The sequence below is a fragment of the Plecotus auritus genome (assembly GCF_963455305.1).
Source record: "Plecotus auritus genome assembly, chromosome: 5".
NCBI classification, from domain to species: Eukaryota; Metazoa; Chordata; class Mammalia; order Chiroptera; family Vespertilionidae; genus Plecotus; species Plecotus auritus.
The window spans coordinates 179,195,352-179,213,331 of NC_137776.1; the positions used below are offsets into that span (position 1 = coordinate 179,195,352).

Below are 17,980 nucleotides of genomic sequence, written 5' to 3' on the forward strand. Positions count from 1 at the left end.
TTACATTTTTTTATTTTTTTGTGGTAAGAACTTTTAAGATCTACTCTCTTAGCAACTTTCAAATATACAGTATAGAACTGTTAACTATAGTCACCATGCTGTACATTACATCCCCAGTACTTATTCATCTTATAATAGGAAACTTATACCCTCTGATTACCCTCACCCACCTCCTCACACTCCCCTCATCCCCACTCCTGGCAACTGCCCATCTACTCTCTGTTTCTATGAGTTTGTTTTTTGTAGATTCCACATATAAGTGAGCTCATGCAGCATTTGTCTCTCTTTGTCTGAGTTATTTCAACTTAGCATAATGTCCTCAAGGTTCATCCATGTTGTCACAAATGGCAGGATTTCCTTTCTTTTTATGGCTGAATAATATTCTATTGTACCTATCTCCTACACTTTCTTTATCCATTCATCCGTCAACAGTCACTCGGTTGTTTCCATGGCTGGGCTGTTGTAAATAATGCCTCAGTGAACAGGGGAGTGCACATATTCCTTCCGACATATGCCCAGAAGAGGAACTGCTGGGTCACAGGGAGTCCTATTTTCAAGTGTTTGAGGAACCTCCACATTATTGCCCAAGGGAACGGGGATTTGTATTGGCCTGACAATATAGCCAGCCTCAGGAGGCGACCATAATTGATAAAGCCAATTTCCTAGCCTCCCTTGCAATTAGGAATGGCCATGTTACCCATTTCTGGCCCATGTGATCTTAGCAGGTCTGCTGGGGAGTTTCTGGGAGAGGTTTTGCTTCCCACCCAATCTCCTGCCATGGAAGAGGAGGCCACGACTCTGAAGCTGGAGGAGCCATCTGTGCCCATGAGGCAACAAACGTAAACATAAAAGATAACCATCCTGAGGATGCCAGCAAAGGATGGAAGACATGTGTTCTTAATGTCATCATTCTCCTATAACAAGAAGGCTGAGGTAGATGACAGCTGGCCTGTCCAATCAATGCCTACTGCTCAAGCCACTACTGTTGGGTGTTCTGTTACTTGCATCCAAATTTCTAAGCTATGTGGATATAGATAGGCTGAAAGAGAAAATAAAGTTTCTACCTTCCCCACAGATATAGCTGCCATTAAACTGTTGATGTTGGTATACATTTTCCCAAGTATTTTATGCATATATTAGTACATGTACATAACCACAATTAAGTATAAAATTAATGGGCTGGTAGAATAAATACATTCTGTTCTATAGCCTGCCTTTTTTACTTAACAAAATACCATGGTACATTTCTATGTCATTTTTTTTATGACTCAGTCTTCTAGTGCTAGACCTTTAGGATATATTCAATATTCAATATTTTCCCATTATCAGCAATGCTGAAATAATTATCCCTGAACATACATCTGTGTGCATTTGCCTGATGGTTTACTTTGGATAATTATTAGACATGGGCAAAGGGTATGCACATATTAAGTGTTGACACATCTATCTACTAAGCAGACTTTTACTGAGGGGCTAGTCTGTGTGGCCCATTTATGTTTAATGGACAGATACCTTGGCGGAGCTTTTAGTCTGGTGGGGAGACCGACAGTCGAACAGGTGAACAAATAGGAGGTGGTTACAAATTGTCATGAGTGATAAGCAGGGAATGAACTGATGCAGTATGAAAACATCAGGGACCTACTTAGATGACCAGTGAAGGCTTCCAAAGAGGTGACATTGATGCTGAGAGTTAAGGATGAGAGGGTCCAGACCCCGTAAAGATGGAGAGGAGGAGCGCTCTAGGTGAAATCCCCAGGGAGGAAAGAGCTTTGATATTTAAGGATTTCAAAGCAAACCTGTGGGTCTAGAGCAGCAGAGATGAAGGTGGGGAGTCAGGCAAGGTCCAGACACCATGAGATCTTGTAGGTCACGTCGGAGCATTTGAATGTTATGAAAAGCCATGGAGGGCTTTAAGCAAGTGAGTGACTTGTTGCGTTTTATTATTTTTTTAAAATGATCATTCTTGTTGCTGATTTTCATTGTTTGGATGGAGGCAAAACCAGGAAACCAGTGAAGAAATTATTGAAGTGGTCTAGGCAAGAGAATATAGTTTGGAGTGGGGTATTAAGAATATACATATAGATCAGTGAATAAAAACAAAGCATTTATAAACAGGGAATTTAATCTATGATAAAAGTGTGTATTTCTACACACAATACTGCTGTAACATATTAAAATGTAAATTTTGCATTATATTTTATATTCATTATTATTGTAGTAGTGTTATCATAATATTAATATAATTAGTCAATTTCAAAAATAATTCCTGGATTTCCCCCCATATTTATTTATCAGGATAAGTTTGAAAATAACTGTCGTGTTCCATTGTACCCCACCCCCCCCAAATCATGTTGGTTCTTTGATGTGGATTAAATTTATGAACTGAGTGGGGGAGACATGACATCTTTGCAATATTGAGACTTCCTGCCCAGAGATTTGCTATGCTTTTCCATTTATTAAGGACTTCCTGTATGTCCTTATGTAAGCTAAGCTTTTATAGTTTGTTTCTGTGCCTGACTATTTCTTGCTAAGTTTATGCCTAGGTATTTTATAGCATTCATTGCTAATGCACATTTTCTACTCAAAAAAGTTATATATATATATATATATATATATATATATATATATATATATATAACTTTTTGAGTAGAAACTTTTTGAGTAGAAATTACTGGTATTTAGTGTTTTATTTAGTGGTTCCTATAAGTAATACCTTGCTCCCTCTTCTTAGTTTGGAAGAAACTGAAGCATAATTATAGGAAAGAGACACAGGAAATAAAAATACTTCTTTCATTACTAATAAAGCTGACTGGAAACTATAGCATTTGAACTATAGCTAAGTGGGGCTTTCTGTATTTCCCCCTGAATTGGATAGATTTACTTTTATAGTAGCAGGCAGTACTGGACAACACTCTCTCTGCCCCAGGAGCTTACCACACAGTGGAGAGTACATGAAAATATTTGCTTCATGCCATCAGACAATGCCAAAAAGAGAACTCAGAAGCATCTATTCTTGTCTGGTTCCTTCTCCCAAACTCACTAATCAGACAAGTCATTCATCCTCCTCAGAGTGGAGATAGGCCAAGAGTCTAATTCTAATGGAAGTCCTTCAATATGGAGAAGAAGGCTTTTCCCTTAGCATTTAGGAAAGCCATTGATTTTGATGCTTACCTGATAACTGGCCATTTTACCAAAACCTCTAAAATTTTTAGTTGATTCTCTTCAATTTTTATTTTTATGTATGCACTCACATCATGAAGAAATAATGACAATTTTGTCTCTTCCTTTCCAATATTTGTATTTCCTATTTAGTTTTCTTATTTTATTGCATTGGCTACAGTTTTTAGCAATTACAGCAGGTATCCTTGTTTTGTTTTTTACTTCAATGAGAATACCTTTAGTGTTTCACCATTAGAAAGTTTATCGATAGCTTTTGACAAATAAACTTTGTCATGTTAAGATGTTTAAATTTTCTCCCTAGTTTACTAAGAGATTTTTAAAAATTTGTAAGTAGTTGAAGTTTATTAAATATTTTTAAAGCATCTATCCTGTTGATAAGATCCTGTGATTTGTTTTCCTTTAACAATGTGACGAGTTTTACAGATTTCCTAATGTTGAATTATCCTTTTTCTTTTGGAATAAATCTTGTTTGATCATGGTAGATTTTGATTTATTTTTCAGCAAGCTGGATTTTAAATTGCTAAAATTTTATTCAGTAGTTTTACAACTACTGTATACTGAGGTGGGTTGCTCTATAGCAGTGATTTACATATTGGAGATTGATCGATAAACTTCTGTTCCTGGCTCAGATGAGTTTAAGAAATGCCAGGCTAAACAGGTTTCTTCACTCTTGGATCTCACATAGACCTTCATATACTAATACTTATTGTGATTCTCCAAAACGTAGAGTATAAATGGTATGCACCATATTCTCAAATTATTTGACTGCCAAAAATATATATTAACCTCTCAGGGAACTAGTGTTCAATATTAGACCTGCACTTCTCTTTCTTGGTGTCCTCTCTGTTGGATTTGGGTCTCGGGTTGTGCTAAACTTGAGAAATGACATTGAAAACCTCATTTATTTTTCCTGTGTAACTGTTTAAATAACATAGGGATTGTCTGTCCATGAATGGTTTGCTGGAATGTGCCTGTGAAACCACCTGAACCAGTGCCATTTGAGTGACACAGACACCTGCATGGCTTCGCCACGGGACCTCTTCTTCCACAACCAATTCTGCTGGGCACCCTTTTCTTTAGGATCAGACAGTTGTTTGGAAAAGCCTAGAATGTGTGAAAATGGGACTCGATGCATTAGCGACTTGATGCAGATCACTCCTGCATGGTTCTTAGCTTCAACTACTCCAGCCTTCTGAGCAGAGGCCTTTCAAGTAGCACCTGGCCTCTGCGTGGGGTGCCGTGCTGGGGCTGTGTAGGCCATATCTGGCTTGTACCTTTCCCCAAGTGCTGTAGGGTAGGCACCTCTGCTTAATCCCTCCTACTGGATCAGGGGTGGGGAACCTTTTTCCTGCCAAGGGCTATCGGGATATTTAGAACATCATTTGTGGGCCATACAAAAATTATCAACTTAAAAATTAGCCTGCTATATTTGGTCAAACATTTAATTAACTCACCCCTAATACCTTGGCAGGGCCAGACCAAATGATTTCGTGGGCCTTATAGGAACCTCGGGCCACCCCTGTCCTAGAGGCTTCCCTGAGGCTGGCTCTAGGCCTGCGTGCATGTGGGGATGTGGACAATTGCTAGGAGATGGGGGTCTGTTTGAGAGGCCTGGGATGAACCTTGGCCTCTGGGGTCTGACTAAGCTTGGGTTGGGTCAGGTGGGGCAGTAGGGTGCCCTGAACTGGAGTGAGCTGAGCCAAGAACTGGCCTGGGTTTCTAAAGCCTAGAAGGGCTGGGTGGGCCAGGTGCCCTGCAAGAGGCCACCGTGTGTGTTTGTGTGTATATGGGGGCGCGGGGTGTGTGTGTGGGTGCGTGTGTGGGTGTGTGAACGGTTATCCAAGGCTCCAGGAGGCCTGGGGGCTCGGGGATAGGAGGCAGTGTGCTAGGTCTGGTCCAGGGCACAGCGAGGCCTAGGAGAGCCCCGCGGCTGCGGGTCCGCCAAGAGGCCGGCGTGGGGGAGGGGACGCTGGGTCCCAGGCTCCGCGAGGCCGGGCTCCTGGGGGTCTGGGCTGCACGGGGCCGCCTGCAGGCTGGGGGCGGCCAGGCTGGGGGGGAGGCGGGGTGGCGGCGCGGGCTCCGGACGCGAGTCCCTGGGTTCCCACTCCCCGCTCCCGCCCGAGCCAGCCTGGGGCGCCGCCGGGAGGCCCGCAGCCCGGCCCGCGCGGGGAGCGCCGCCGCCGTGGTCGCCGCCGCCAGGCCGCGCCCCGCCCCCGCCGCTGCCGGGGAGGCTCGCGCTCGAGCTGCGGCGCCGGCCCCGCCGCCTGGGCCCCGGCCCGGCCCCTCCCGCGCCGCCCGGGCGATGAGAAGCTGCTTCTGCGTGAGACGGAGCCGGGACCCGCCGCCGCCCCAGCGGGGAACAGTTAAGTGAGGCCGCGCGACCGGGCGGCGGAGGCTCGGCGAGCCGGCCCTGCGGCCCCGGCGGGCGGGCGGGCGGGCGCGGGCCCCGGGCCGAGGGGCGGGCGGGCGGGCGGGCGGAGCGAGCGCACGGAGGCCTGCGGGCTCCGTGCCCGGCCCGCGCGGGGACAGGCCTGGCGGCCGCTGCCCGGCCCTGCGCCGCGGCTTCCCGTCCGGGCTCGGCCTTGCAGCGCGCAGGCGACAGGAGCTCGGGACCGAGTGCAGGCGGCGCCCAGGCCGGGGCGGGGGGGCCTCCCGAGCGCCCCGCCGGCGGGGCGGGAGGGGAGGCGGCTCACCTGTGCCCGGGCCTGGGCACCGCCTGCAGACAGTGGTTGGACCGGCCTGGCCTAGGGGCCAGCTCCCTGGAGTCACGTGGGTGCAGACCTGAGTGCACCTGAGCCTCGGGCAGTGTCTGGGGTGTGGCCTCACCTGTGACCTGGGCACCCAGGAGCCAGGCACCTGTCTGCAAGGTGAGGTGCCGGGCCTGGGCGCCTGAGGCTTGGGGTGCTCACCCTGGAAGGAGGGCGGGTGTGTTGATGAGCACCCCAGGGGCGCTCCAGCTCACGTGAGGCTCGAGGGCAAGAGGATGGGACAAGAGCTGTGGCCTAGCGCCAGGGGGGGACACCAGATCCCCCAGACAGGCCAGGTGGAAAAGGCAGACCCATGAGCATCTGTGTCCTCTTTGTTTCCAACACATCACTTTTCCTAAATTAAAGCTGTGACCCTTCTGTTCCCCGCTCCTCCGCAGCCTCTTCAGCCGGGCGGGCGCAGAGGAGGGCCACACGGGGCAGAAGGCAAATGGCCGATGCCCCTTCTCCACTCCCCGCCCCCATCGAGAAGCAGCACCCAACTAAGATTTCTGCCACAAAAGCAGACAGCAGGCCGGTGCCTCTTCAGCGGCCTTTGTCTCTGGTGGTTCCTTCTCAGTATAATCTCCTTGTGCATTTCTGGACAGCTGGCTGGATCTCATCTCTTTTTAACGGGGCTAGAAAATCTTATCAGCTGCACCAGAAAGCCTTAGGAAAGTTAGCAGATAAGCGCTGCGGAAGCCCAGACTAACTGAAAAACTCCCTGCGCTGGGAAGGTTAGTGGCAGGAGATGCGTGACACCTCTCTTGCTCTCCAGAAATTGTGCCGGGTGCTCTGGGATATGGTGCCACACATGGAATATTTCAATGGGGCCTCTGAGAGACAGGGCCTCTGCTGGGACCTGGGCCCCAAGCCCCAGGTGAAGCCGTTGACATGGCAATTACGGGTTCACTTGAGCCTAGAAGCGTCTTCTCTCGTCCACATTTTTCCTTCCTTCCTTCTAGCTTCTTGGCCACACTCCTGATTTATGCTGAAGGCGTTTTCCCTGCCCTGCCTCCGTCCAGCTGCTGCGCCCCCGCCCCCCCCCCCCTCCAGCTGGAATAGTGCACCATGCATGTTAAGTGCAAGGGCTTTAGAAATAGACCTCATCCTAAACCTTGGCTTTCCTACTCACTGCGTGTTCTTGGGCAAATTCGTGACCTTTTCTGAGCCGCAGTTGCCTCACCTGTAGAGTGAGGCTGATGATGATCATTCTCTCTCATAAGATTGTGGTGAGAATTAAATGAGATATTACAAGAGGAGTGCTTAGCTCCATGCCTACCGCAGGTCATTAAAGTTAGTGGATATTATCAAGGGTTTGTTAACTGATTAATCAGAAGAGTAGCTTCATTTGTTATTTTTTTTTTTTTGAGTGCTTTTCTAGTTATTATTTAGCTGTTCTCAGGGCAGCTAGAAAGAGATGGTAGAGTAGAAAGAACACTGGGCTTGAATTTAGGGGCTTGGATTTGAATTTCTCTGTATCTCCTGGAACTCAGGTGACCCTATGCAAGTCACAGAACCTCTCTGAGTCCCTATTTCCTTATTTGATAAAGTGACTTAAGAATAAATCCTACCCTGCAAGGCTGAAGGAGCTAATGTACGTGAGTGCGTGTGACATTGTGGAGGATGTGAGGTCCTCACTAAATTGAAGTGGGGTTCGGGGACAGACCCCAGTTTTGTGGGTCTACCATTTGAACAATATGCGTGTGGGGGGCGTGGCTATAAGGAAAAGAATATCTTCCTTTAGTACATTTGACAGAAACGGCATGATCATGCATATTGCTGGATCCCCTCTCAGGGCCTTGGAAGGGGCGGGGGTAGGGGATGCGCGTTGATCTGGGTTTCACTGCAGATCAGCTTCTGGGGCATCGGAATCCAGATGTCCTGGGCCGCTCTGCCCTCGCAGGTTGGAAGTACTCCATGCTTCATGCTGAAGGAGCATATCCTTGCCACACTGGAAAGTAATGATGGTGTTGGAGCCAACGTGGGAAATGTCCAAGGTGCTATTATGAAGATAACAAATGACTGCATGGCTGGATGTGGTGGGCTGAGAACACTGTATCTGGCGGGTTGCGGTTGAGCGAGCAGTCTCCCTGGCTCGTTAGGCTGTGGGCGGGGAGGCCTGGGTTCCCTGAGGGAGCAGCCTCTCCCCCAGGCGCTTCTTGCTCCCGCCAAGGCTCTCCCTGGCCCCAGGGGCTCTCCGTGGTCTGCGCTTGCTGGGCTGCCCGTGGGAGTTGTGGTTTCTCTGGATTGTCTGTGCTGTTTGCAGGGGGTTGCCTGCTGCAGGTCTCTCCCAGCTGCTTGGGAGGTAGAGACGCCCGCTGCAGGGTGTGCTTGCCGCCGCCTCCTTGTTGGGGACGTTGCGTGGCCATGCGGTTGGTTTACGTGATTCTCTTGTGGAGGGATGCAGAGCTTGTCCAGGCTGAAATGTGAGAGGCCCAGGCACCTGGATCCCAGGGGTCACATACTGGAGCTTTGAGGGCCATACTTGCCTGAGGACTAGAGGGCCATCTTGTTGAGCCTGTGACTAGAGCCATCAACACCAGGTCGTTACACACACACACACACACACACACTTACTTTAAAAAAAAAAACCAGGATACTGATCAACAAAGCAAAGTGTTCAAAAAATATCCCTTGATCCTTTCGGAGAGATATATACTAGGTGTACCGGTTAATAATGAGGATGTTGTAATCAAAGAAAATACGATAATTTCCAGAGAAACATCAAAAGTGCTTTATTCAAAGTAATGTCTATGGCTAGCTACACATTTCCCCCATCTTTCAGGTAATTTGTGGATACCGTCCCAATAGAACTTTTCTTGTTTTGAGGCAGACCATTCAGAGACCCAATTTTCCACTTCTTCGTACATTTTGAAGTGCTGCTCAGAAAGTGCGTGTGCCATCGATCCGAACAAGTGGTAATCTGAAGAAGGAGCAAAGTCTGGTGAATACGGCGGGTGGGTTAATACTTCCCAGGCAAGATCTTTTAACATGTCTTTAACTGGTTTTGAAGTGTGTGATGGTGCGTCATCATGAAGCAAAATTACTTGGCCGTGTCTTCTGGCACATTCTGGTCGTTTCATGATCAAAGTGGGTTCAAAATGATTATTTGTTGTCGGTAGCGATCAGTATTAACGGTTTCACCTGGTTTTAGAAGCTTATAATACACCACAAAACGCGGAGCATTGTCTTCTTTCCAAAGCTATTTGGCCTTGCAGTCGATGTTGATGGTTGACTTGGATCAACCCATGATTTGGAGCATTTGGGATTCTCAAAATAAATCCACTTTTCATCGCCAGTCACAATTCGATGCAAAAAAGGTTTTCTTTTGTGCCGTTGAAGCAACATTTTACTATGACTTTTCGGTTTTCCTTTCGTTCAGTTGATGTGGCACCCGTTTTCCTTCCTTTAAGATCTTTCCCGTCGCTTGTAAATGATCGAAAATTGTTTGCTGAACAACGTTTAATCTTTCTGCAAGTTGTTTTTGAGTTTGACATGCATCTTCATCCAATAATGCTTATAATTGTTGGTCTTCAAATTTTTTCGGTTGACCTGGACGTTCTTTGTCGTTCATACCAAAATCATCACTTTTAAAGCGTTTAAAACAGTGTTCACAAGTATCTCGAGATCGAGCATGTTCACCATAAGCTTTCCGAAGTATACAATAACTTTCAGCAGCACTTTTCTTCAAAATAAAGTAATGAATTAAAACTTCCCGCAAATGCTCTTTTTTTTGGCATGAAATTCGACGTTTTTAAGCGTAAAAATATCTATGATGTTAACACCTTCAGCAAATTTGACATATGAAGTTTTGAAGTTTGCTGTCAATACAACAAAAGAGCATACATATCAAATCGCATATATATCAACATATGTGTAACTCTGTCTATTGAAAAAAATCCGCATTATTAACTGGTACACCTAGTAAATGGATACATGATGAGCTAAACATCCATAGGATGTTTAGGAAAATGCAGATTCCAGGATGTCAAATCGAGACCTGGAATCAAACTATCTGGGATGGGGCCCCCAAATCTGCATGTTTTAAAACAAAGTTTGGGTTGCACTTAGGCTTATTGTGCAACCACGATTCTAGATGTGTGTTTTTATTTCAGTGCTCACCCGAGGATGTGTTTATTTATATTTTTTAAGAGAGAGGGCAAGGGAGAGAAAGAAAAACGTCAATGTGAGAGACAAACATTGATTGGTTACCTCCCGTACACACCCTGACCTGGGATTGAACCCACAACCGAGGTATATGCCCTGACCAAGAATCGAACCCGTAACCTTTCCATATCTGGGAAGATGCTCCAACCAACTGAGCCACACCAGCCAGGGCTGTAGATGCTTTTTAAAAAAAGTTGTAAAATATACATAACATAAAATTTTACCATTCTAATCATTTTTTAAAAATCTTTTTTCACAGTTTATTAATTTTATTTTTTATTGATTTCAGCAAGGAAGGGGGAGATAGAAACATCAATGATGAGAAAGAATCATTGACTGGCTGCCTCCTGCACACCCCACACCGGGGATTGAGCCCGCAACCCAGGCACGTGGCCCTGGCTGGAATCTAACCCAGGACCCTTTAATCCACAGGCTAATGCTCTCCAGGGGTCCTCAAACTTTTTAAACAAGGGGCCAGTTCACTGCCCCTCAGACCATTGGAGGGCCGGACTATAGTTTAAAAAAAAAACTATGAACAAATTCCTATGCGCACTGCGGGCCCGGGACGAGTCGGCTGCTAAGCAGGACAGGCAGTGGCACCCCGCGGGCCGGATAAATGTCCTTGGCTGGCCGCATGTGGCCCGCGGGCCGTAGTTTGAGGACCCCTGCGAGTCTATCCACTGAGCCAAACCAGCTAGGGCCATCCTAATAATTTTTAACTGTACAGATCAGTGGCATTAAGTACATTCTTGTGCAGCTCATCTCTGGAATTTTTTCATCTTGAGAAACTGAAACTCTATACTCTTGAAATAAGTCTCATTTTCTCTTCCCTCAGCCCCAGGCAACTACCATTCTACTTTCTATTTCTATGAATTTTACTACTGAATACCTCATATAAGTATCTAACCTTTTGTGACTGGTTTATTTCACTTAGCATAACGTCTTAAGGGTCATTCATATTGTAGCATGTGTCACAATTTCCTCTTTTTTAACACTGAATGATACTTCTTTGTATGGACATACCACATTTTGCTGATCCATTCCTTTGTCTATAGACACTCGGTTGCTGTCATCTTTTTGCTCTTGTGAATAATGTCACTGGGAACAAGGATGTACTAATATCTCTTCCGAGACCCCGTTTTCAATTCTTTGGGTATATCCGCAGTATAATTGCCAGATCATATAGAAATTCTATTTAAACATTTTTGAGGAATCACCATACCGTTTTCCCTAACAGCTGCATTTTCATTTCCACCAACGGTGTACCAGGGTTCTAACTTCCCACATCCTTGCCAACACCAATGTGTCGGTTTTGATGCTAGCCATCCTATTGACATGAGGCGATACTCACTGTGCTCTTGGTTTGCACTTCCCTACTGATGAGTGATGGTGCACATCCTGTCACGTGCTTGTTGGCCATTTGTGTGTCACCTTTCAAGAAATGTTTCGTCGAGTCCTTTGCCCATTTTTTCATTTAATAATTTCAGGGTGGTTTTTGCTGCTGTTGTTGAGTTATAGGAGTTCTTTGTAGATTTAGAGTTTAATCCCTTATCGGATATATTGTTTGCAAATGTTTTCTCCTAGTCTGTAAATTGTCTTTTTTACTCTGTGGATTGTGTGTATCTTTTGATGCAAGTTCTGCAAATTCTGCAAGTTCTTTATATACATTATCACGCTGCAGAGAAAATAGTATTATTTCATATCCCAGTTTTATAGGGATGGAAACGTAGGCCCAGTTTAGTTACTTGCCTGGGGCCACACAGCTGTAAGTAAGTATCAGGGCTGGCATTCAAACTGGGGTCCCTCTGCCTCCGAAGCTTGCAGCCTTTTCATTCCTCTCCTTTACCTCCCATTCTCCCACTGAGCTAATAGCATAAGGAGGCCCCGTGGGGATCTGCAGGAAGTGGCATTGATTTGAGAAGCATTCAGTTCCAAGAGATGATGGACGGAAGACTTGGCCATTTTTCCCTTTTGGCCATTGGGTACTCCTTCCTGTAGACCCATCATTGCTTAGACCTGAGAAAGAGCAGAGACGTGCAGACTGTTTTGTTTATTTGTTGGTTGGTTTAAACATTTCAGAGGCTTGTTCCAGAGCCCATCTGCTACTCAGAGTCGCCCCAGCCGTCGGCGTTTGCTCACACTGCTGTTGATGCCACGCCTTCTGCCTGTGGTCCCTTCTCTACTCCACACGCACGCTCCCTCTTTCAGGGAGGCCGGCGGGAGTGGCAGCTCTTCCCTCACGTCTCCATGGCTCTCTAGGCAGAAGCAAGCGTCCCCTCATTCACAGTCCCTTTCTGTTTGTCGCTGTATCACCCTGGCACCGTGGCATTGTCCAGTCTCGGCCCCGGACCAGTTAAGTCAGAACCCGGGGGTTGGGATGGGCAGCCGTAGTTCTTACAGACTCCGTAGTGAGTCTGCTGAGCAGGCAGCCTGGAGACCCGCCGGCCACTGCCAGGCCCTGGTCCAGCGGCTTGAGCTGAAACTGCCGTGCTGCAGGGCCTCCCTTCCTCTGCCGGTGGCCGTCCCCGCAGTTGCGCTGTTGTCCTGCATGGGCTGCGGGTGCCCTCCTTTATCCGGTGAAACGTGGGTGATCTTGAGAGGATGGGAGGAACGTCATTCATCCACCTTCCTTCCATCTATCTATCCATAACCATTTATTGAGCACCCACTGTGAGTCAGGCACTGGTGAACATAGCACCTTTGAACAACTTAACATTCTCCTAGGGCAGTGGTCGGTAAACTCATTAGTCAACAGAGCGGCAAACCGCGGCTCGCAAGCCACATGTGGCTTGCGAGCCGCGGTTTGCCGACTACTGTCTAGGAAAGTGTGCTATAACCTGAGTGACAAGGGTGTGTGTTCGTGTGTGCACATGTATCATGCACCGCCATTCTCAGGGACAGCACCTGTCTGGCTGGGCCGTTGGAGAGTTTGGGGCAGAATGGGAGGTGCGTCCCAGATTTGGAATGGTGGGGGTGCAGTGTCGTAGGGAAGGAACGAGGTGACCTGTGTTGCAGAGGGAGAGACGGGTTCACATTCAGAGGCTGTTCCTCCTGGGTGATTACCTTCAGGTTCTCTTCATTCATTTGTTCACTCATTCAGTCAGTCATCAAACACCTCATGAATACCTGCCGTCTTCAGAGTTGGCGCTGTGGGCCAGCTGTTTGCGCATCACTGGGGCCTGTTAGAAGTGCAGCTTCTCGGGCTCCCTCCTAAACATTTGAGTCAGTACCTGGGAGTGGGTTCCGGACTCTGTTTTAACAAACGCTCCAGGTGACTCGCAGGCTGGCATTTGGGAACTCCCGCTCCGGAGAGTTGGATTTTCCGTCTTCATCAGTGCATACCCTCCCCAGTGCTCAGCGCCGAGGCGCTCCCTAAATGTCTGCGGGCTGCTTTGCATCGGGTCCTGTTAGGTACTGGGAGTGTGGGAGCCCCTCCAGGGGGAGGATGGCAAGGTCAGCCGAGTCTGAGGTACTCATGGGACAGGCAGTTGACAGACACTAGATACACACCTAGTTTCGGGAGGTATTTTGGAAGTCATCAGCACACGGATAGGATGATTAAATGCCCAAATGTATGCAAAGAAACTCTTAATATCCATGTGAAAGTCAGAGGGGGGTGGTGGTGGTGATGGGCGTGCCTGGCGACCTGAAGCCATGTGTCCTGATGATTCTGGCCTGGGGGCCCATGTGCCCGGTGTTGAGATGACATAGGCACTTTTTTCTCTGCAGACACTAGCCTTCAGGGCAAGAGGGTGACTCATGTCACTGAACATAAGAGAGCATTGCTCTGGGGCCTCCTGGGATAGTTTCATTTGTAGGGCATCTGCCTTCCATTGGGGTCATCTTTCTTCGTCTTCTCCAGGGGACAGTGGCACCAAGACCTGAAGGGAGTGGGCAGGGACGACCCTCACTGGCAGTAATGGTGGGCAAGTCGGTGCAGGGCTCACGTGTTCTGGGGAATGCCACTCCCCCCACCAGCACCAGGATCCCTGGTTTTGCAGAGTCAGGCTTGGGAGGGCCAGGACTTGGGCCACTGCCGTGCTGTGGAACTTGATCTGGGTTTATTTTTGGGGAGTGAATTCCGGGATCTAGCATTGCACTCTACTGGGCTGTCGCAACCTGAACCCCAGGCCTGCCTCACGTGGTTTATAGGAAACCTGTTTGGTAATCAAATGGTTAATATAAATCTAATCATAGGTCAGATGGCGTGGCTGTGTTTATACACCAGATTCTTCCATTAGAAGCAGCAGACCTTTACTGGGGAAAGGAAGTGCTTGCCATTGTTAGTGCCTGCGCTGGAAAATTCTTTGATCTAGGGATGCTTAGGAAAATATTTGCTTTCATTTCCCAGTATCTTAGCAGCCTCCCCAGTAGTCTGTGGCTGTTGCCACCAGACCACACTCAACAGCACTTGTCAGAGTGACTTGGCTTCTGACTGGTCTCTAGATAAGTGGTCCAGACCGAAGTGCAGGCAGCACCAGGATGCTATCCTGAGTCCACAGTGACGCCCATCAGCCTGGGCACCGTCTCCCAATAGCAGGCTAGCCACTCGCCTGGGTGCTGCATGGACCCTGGCCTCAGCTCCCAGCCTCCTGAGGAGGTAGGTCTCTGCACCGTGGCTGTAAGGGAGGTGGCCCAGGGTGTGTGTTGAGGTGTGCACCGGTGAAGCCTGACCACGGGCTCCCTCTCGTGGGGTGGGGCAGTGTCCTTCTGCTCCCTGCTTAAGCTTACCAGCAGAAAGGTACCCGTTACCATGGGGCGACAGAGAGGGGCATGGATTCCTGCAGACCCCCACTGCCACTGGGAAGCAGGCAAAGCTGATGGTCTCTCAGTAGTGAGACCCTGCTCTTGGGCTCTTGGGCCGTTTCCCACAGTGAGTAAAGTATTTATATACTGTTCTTCCTAGCCCTGCAAGCTGGTAGCTGTGGGCCAGTGGTCAGCAAACTCATTAGTCAACAGAGCGGCAAACTGCGGCTCGCGAGCCGCAGTTTGCCGACCACTGCTGTGGGCAGACACTTTATGTCTTTTGTGCCCTTGACTTTGGATTTCAAACAAGCTGATAGCAATTTCGTCCTTCTGTGGGGACTTAATTAACCCACTGTTTTTGTCATTTCAATTACAGTAGTCCAATTTAACCAGCCTCCTCTCTCCCTCCCCCCCAATAGTTTGAAATTACTCTCCTCAAAAGTTGTGTGCGAGTCACGCCTTAGCCCTTGCGGGCAGTGCTGGCTGGCGCTGCTTCTGAGCTGCAGGGAAGCCCAGTCGGGGTTCCTGCTGCTCCTCCTTTGAAGGCAGCGCTCCCTGCCCCGTGCAGTTGTTGGCCCCCGTCTTCAAACTCCTCAGCCTGCACCCCACCCCGCTGCTAAAGGGGCCTCAGTGGAGAGAGGTCTGAGCTCTGTTAGTTGGGTTTTGATTTCAGTACAGGAGTTGATAAAATGAGATAAACCCCGGGCTCAGGGGGCCGGGGAAATTAAACAGAGATGATATCAAAGTTCCCCTGAGTTTTCAACTGTGATACAGTAGCTTAGTTTTCTCCCAGACTGGGGCCGGGAGGCACGCCTTTGATTCTGAAACAATGTTCAGCATCAGTTAAGCCCAGCACTGCTGACTTTTAGGGATTAAGCAAACTGTTGTAGTAATTCTTTGATCAGCTACAAGGGAGCAGTGTGCTGTGTGTATGAAGGGGCTTTATAGTTAAAGTTCATTTCTCTGTGAACCTGGGATGACAGCATTGGCGAGGCGCTGCAGTGCTGGGAGCTGGGGCCTCCCCCAGGCACTGTTTGCAGCATTGCAGGCAGAAGCAGGAAGCGGTTTTCTTCTTCCGCCCTGTGTTGTCGCATCGTATCCATCCAGCATGGCATGGAAAAAAATCCTCTGGCTTGGAAAACACACCTCACCCTAATGGGACCCCAGCTAGTCCTAGGATGTATATGCAAGGCATGCATGCGCGCACACACACACACACATACTCACACACACACTCCCGCGTTGCAGAGAAATCCTCCTGGGGCAGATGCAGGAACAGCTGCCCAGAGCCAAGCTCTGCAGACCCCCAGACTTGCAAATGATCTAGCAGAGGCTGCCTGGGCGCTGAAAGTAGAGATTGGGATGGAGATTGGGACCAGATGACCTGAGACGTTCAGTTAGGAGGATAAGCTCAAGGTCAGTGTTGCCCGCACTCTTTCCATGCCCAAGAGCAGACCCAACTCCCAGGTGCTGCCACCACCTTCATTCCTTACCCGGCATTTACTGAGAACCTACTTAGTTTCATGTCTCAGTAATTTCAGTATCTGTTGTCATCTAAAATACTGGGTCAACTTTTGGCTTTCACTGTAGAGACCCTCCTTGCAGCCACAGCCAGGATGGTAGAAGTTTCTCAAATTGCTCCCTCCCCCTGGTTGGTCCTGCGACTTGCAGTTGTAATGGAGCCCGTGTGTGCTGTCGATCAGCTTGCCCCGCACCATGCATCAACCTATTCCCTCCTGTGCAGCGCTTGGATCTCCCTCATTAGGCCTAAATTTACCTCCGTCCTACACAAACATGGCCTTAGCTCATTTTTATTGTTGTAAATTATTTATGAGGGAGATGTTGAATCTTGAAACGGAGGTTCGAGGGAAATTAATCCCATGTTACTTTTATCTTGCTGTACTTTTCTCCCCCTTGCTTCACTTACTGGGTTATGGCTAGAGAAAGAAGAGTTTTCCATTTTTACTATAATTAGTGTTGAAACTGGTTTTTCAGTCAGATATGGGGTGGGTGGTGGCGTCCCTCTGCACGGTGTCATGGGAAGCAGACCTGGCTAGGGAAGGAGAGCAGAGGTCCTGTTAGGCTCTGCTGTCTGCCAGCTGCGTGGTGTCTGCGAACTCCAGGCCTCAGTTTGCTCTGCTGTAAAATAGGGACAGGGCAACCCAGCCACCACCCAGGTTTGGAGTGGGCATTGGCGGAGAAGCAGCCTGAGAAAGCTTCTTGAGAATTGCAGGGCTCTGTACACACGCGCAGCAGGGGTGTGAGTGTGTGCGGTGAGAGACAGAGGATGCTGGTGAGGAGCTGCTGCGGACGAAACCGGGAGTTGTGGCAAGTAGGCCCCGGAAGTACGTGTTTTAGACCAGCATCATCTCTTGCGAGACAGGTTCGTGTTGGTTTTGAACACCCTGCACCCCCTCGCCCTTCCCGGCAGATGTGCTCGCTCGCTGGCCGGCATCCACAGCCTCTTCCCCGTCTCAGGGGCCTGGCCTGTGACCCGGCTGAGTGCTGGTCTGTCCCTCCCAGCTCCGGGCTCCACACGGCCCCGAAGACGTGGAGCGCCAGCTAATAAATGGCCTTTTGTTAGGAAGGTCAATTGAAGTGACGGTCGAGGCGCTGTTAAAAGTAATTTGCAGTCAGAAAATATGTAATTCAGGGCGAGCCGCTTTGAGTGATTGCCTCTGCCATGGATATCTTGGGCGTTTCTCATTAAAAGCTTCCTTTGCTGCTGCTGGTGCTTCCTCCACCGCCCAGCTGGCCTCGGCCCGCGCGCGGCGCGGAGTCATTTGTCTGTATTTCACAAAGGCTGCCTTGATCCCCAGGGTGAGCAGCTGGGGGAAGGAAAGACGAAGGCGGAAGGCGTGCGGGATGCTCTGCAGACCGATGCGCGGCTCGGAGCAGCCTCCCCTCCTGCGGGCTGGGCTGTGCCCACGCGGCCGAAGCCCTTTGTCTGCTCAGCCGGGGAGCGGCCATCTTGGACCTGCTGCTGGGCTGCCTCGCGGTGCATTCTGGGAGCGCATCCTCGCGCACAGGCAGGTCCCCTCCTGCACTTGACAGCGGCTCAGAGCAGAGCGGAGCCATTGTCATCAGTGCCTGGTGGAGGATATTGGAATCTATCAGCAAATAAAATATTTCTTTTTTAT

The 17,980-nt window shown here is 48.8% G+C and overlaps 1 protein-coding gene across 3 annotated transcripts in view; it reads left to right on the top strand.

The window, feature by feature from the left end:
• Positions 1-5,367: 5,367 nt before the first annotated feature.
• The window catches only part of MVB12B (multivesicular body subunit 12B), a 159,091-nt gene continuing 146,478 nt past the window's right edge, over positions 5,368-17,980 (top strand). Inside the window, exon 1 of one of the 3 annotated variants that reach the window (XM_080668686.1) lies at positions 5,368-5,542. In XM_080668686.1, the coding sequence (XP_080524812.1) occupies positions 5,483-5,542 (60 nt within the window). In that variant the 5' untranslated portion in view covers positions 5,368-5,482. Of the gene's footprint in view, positions 5,543-5,909; positions 6,048-17,980 lie in introns of those variants that run through there. The other 2 variants (XM_080668687.1, XM_080668688.1) reach the window with 2 other exon arrangements.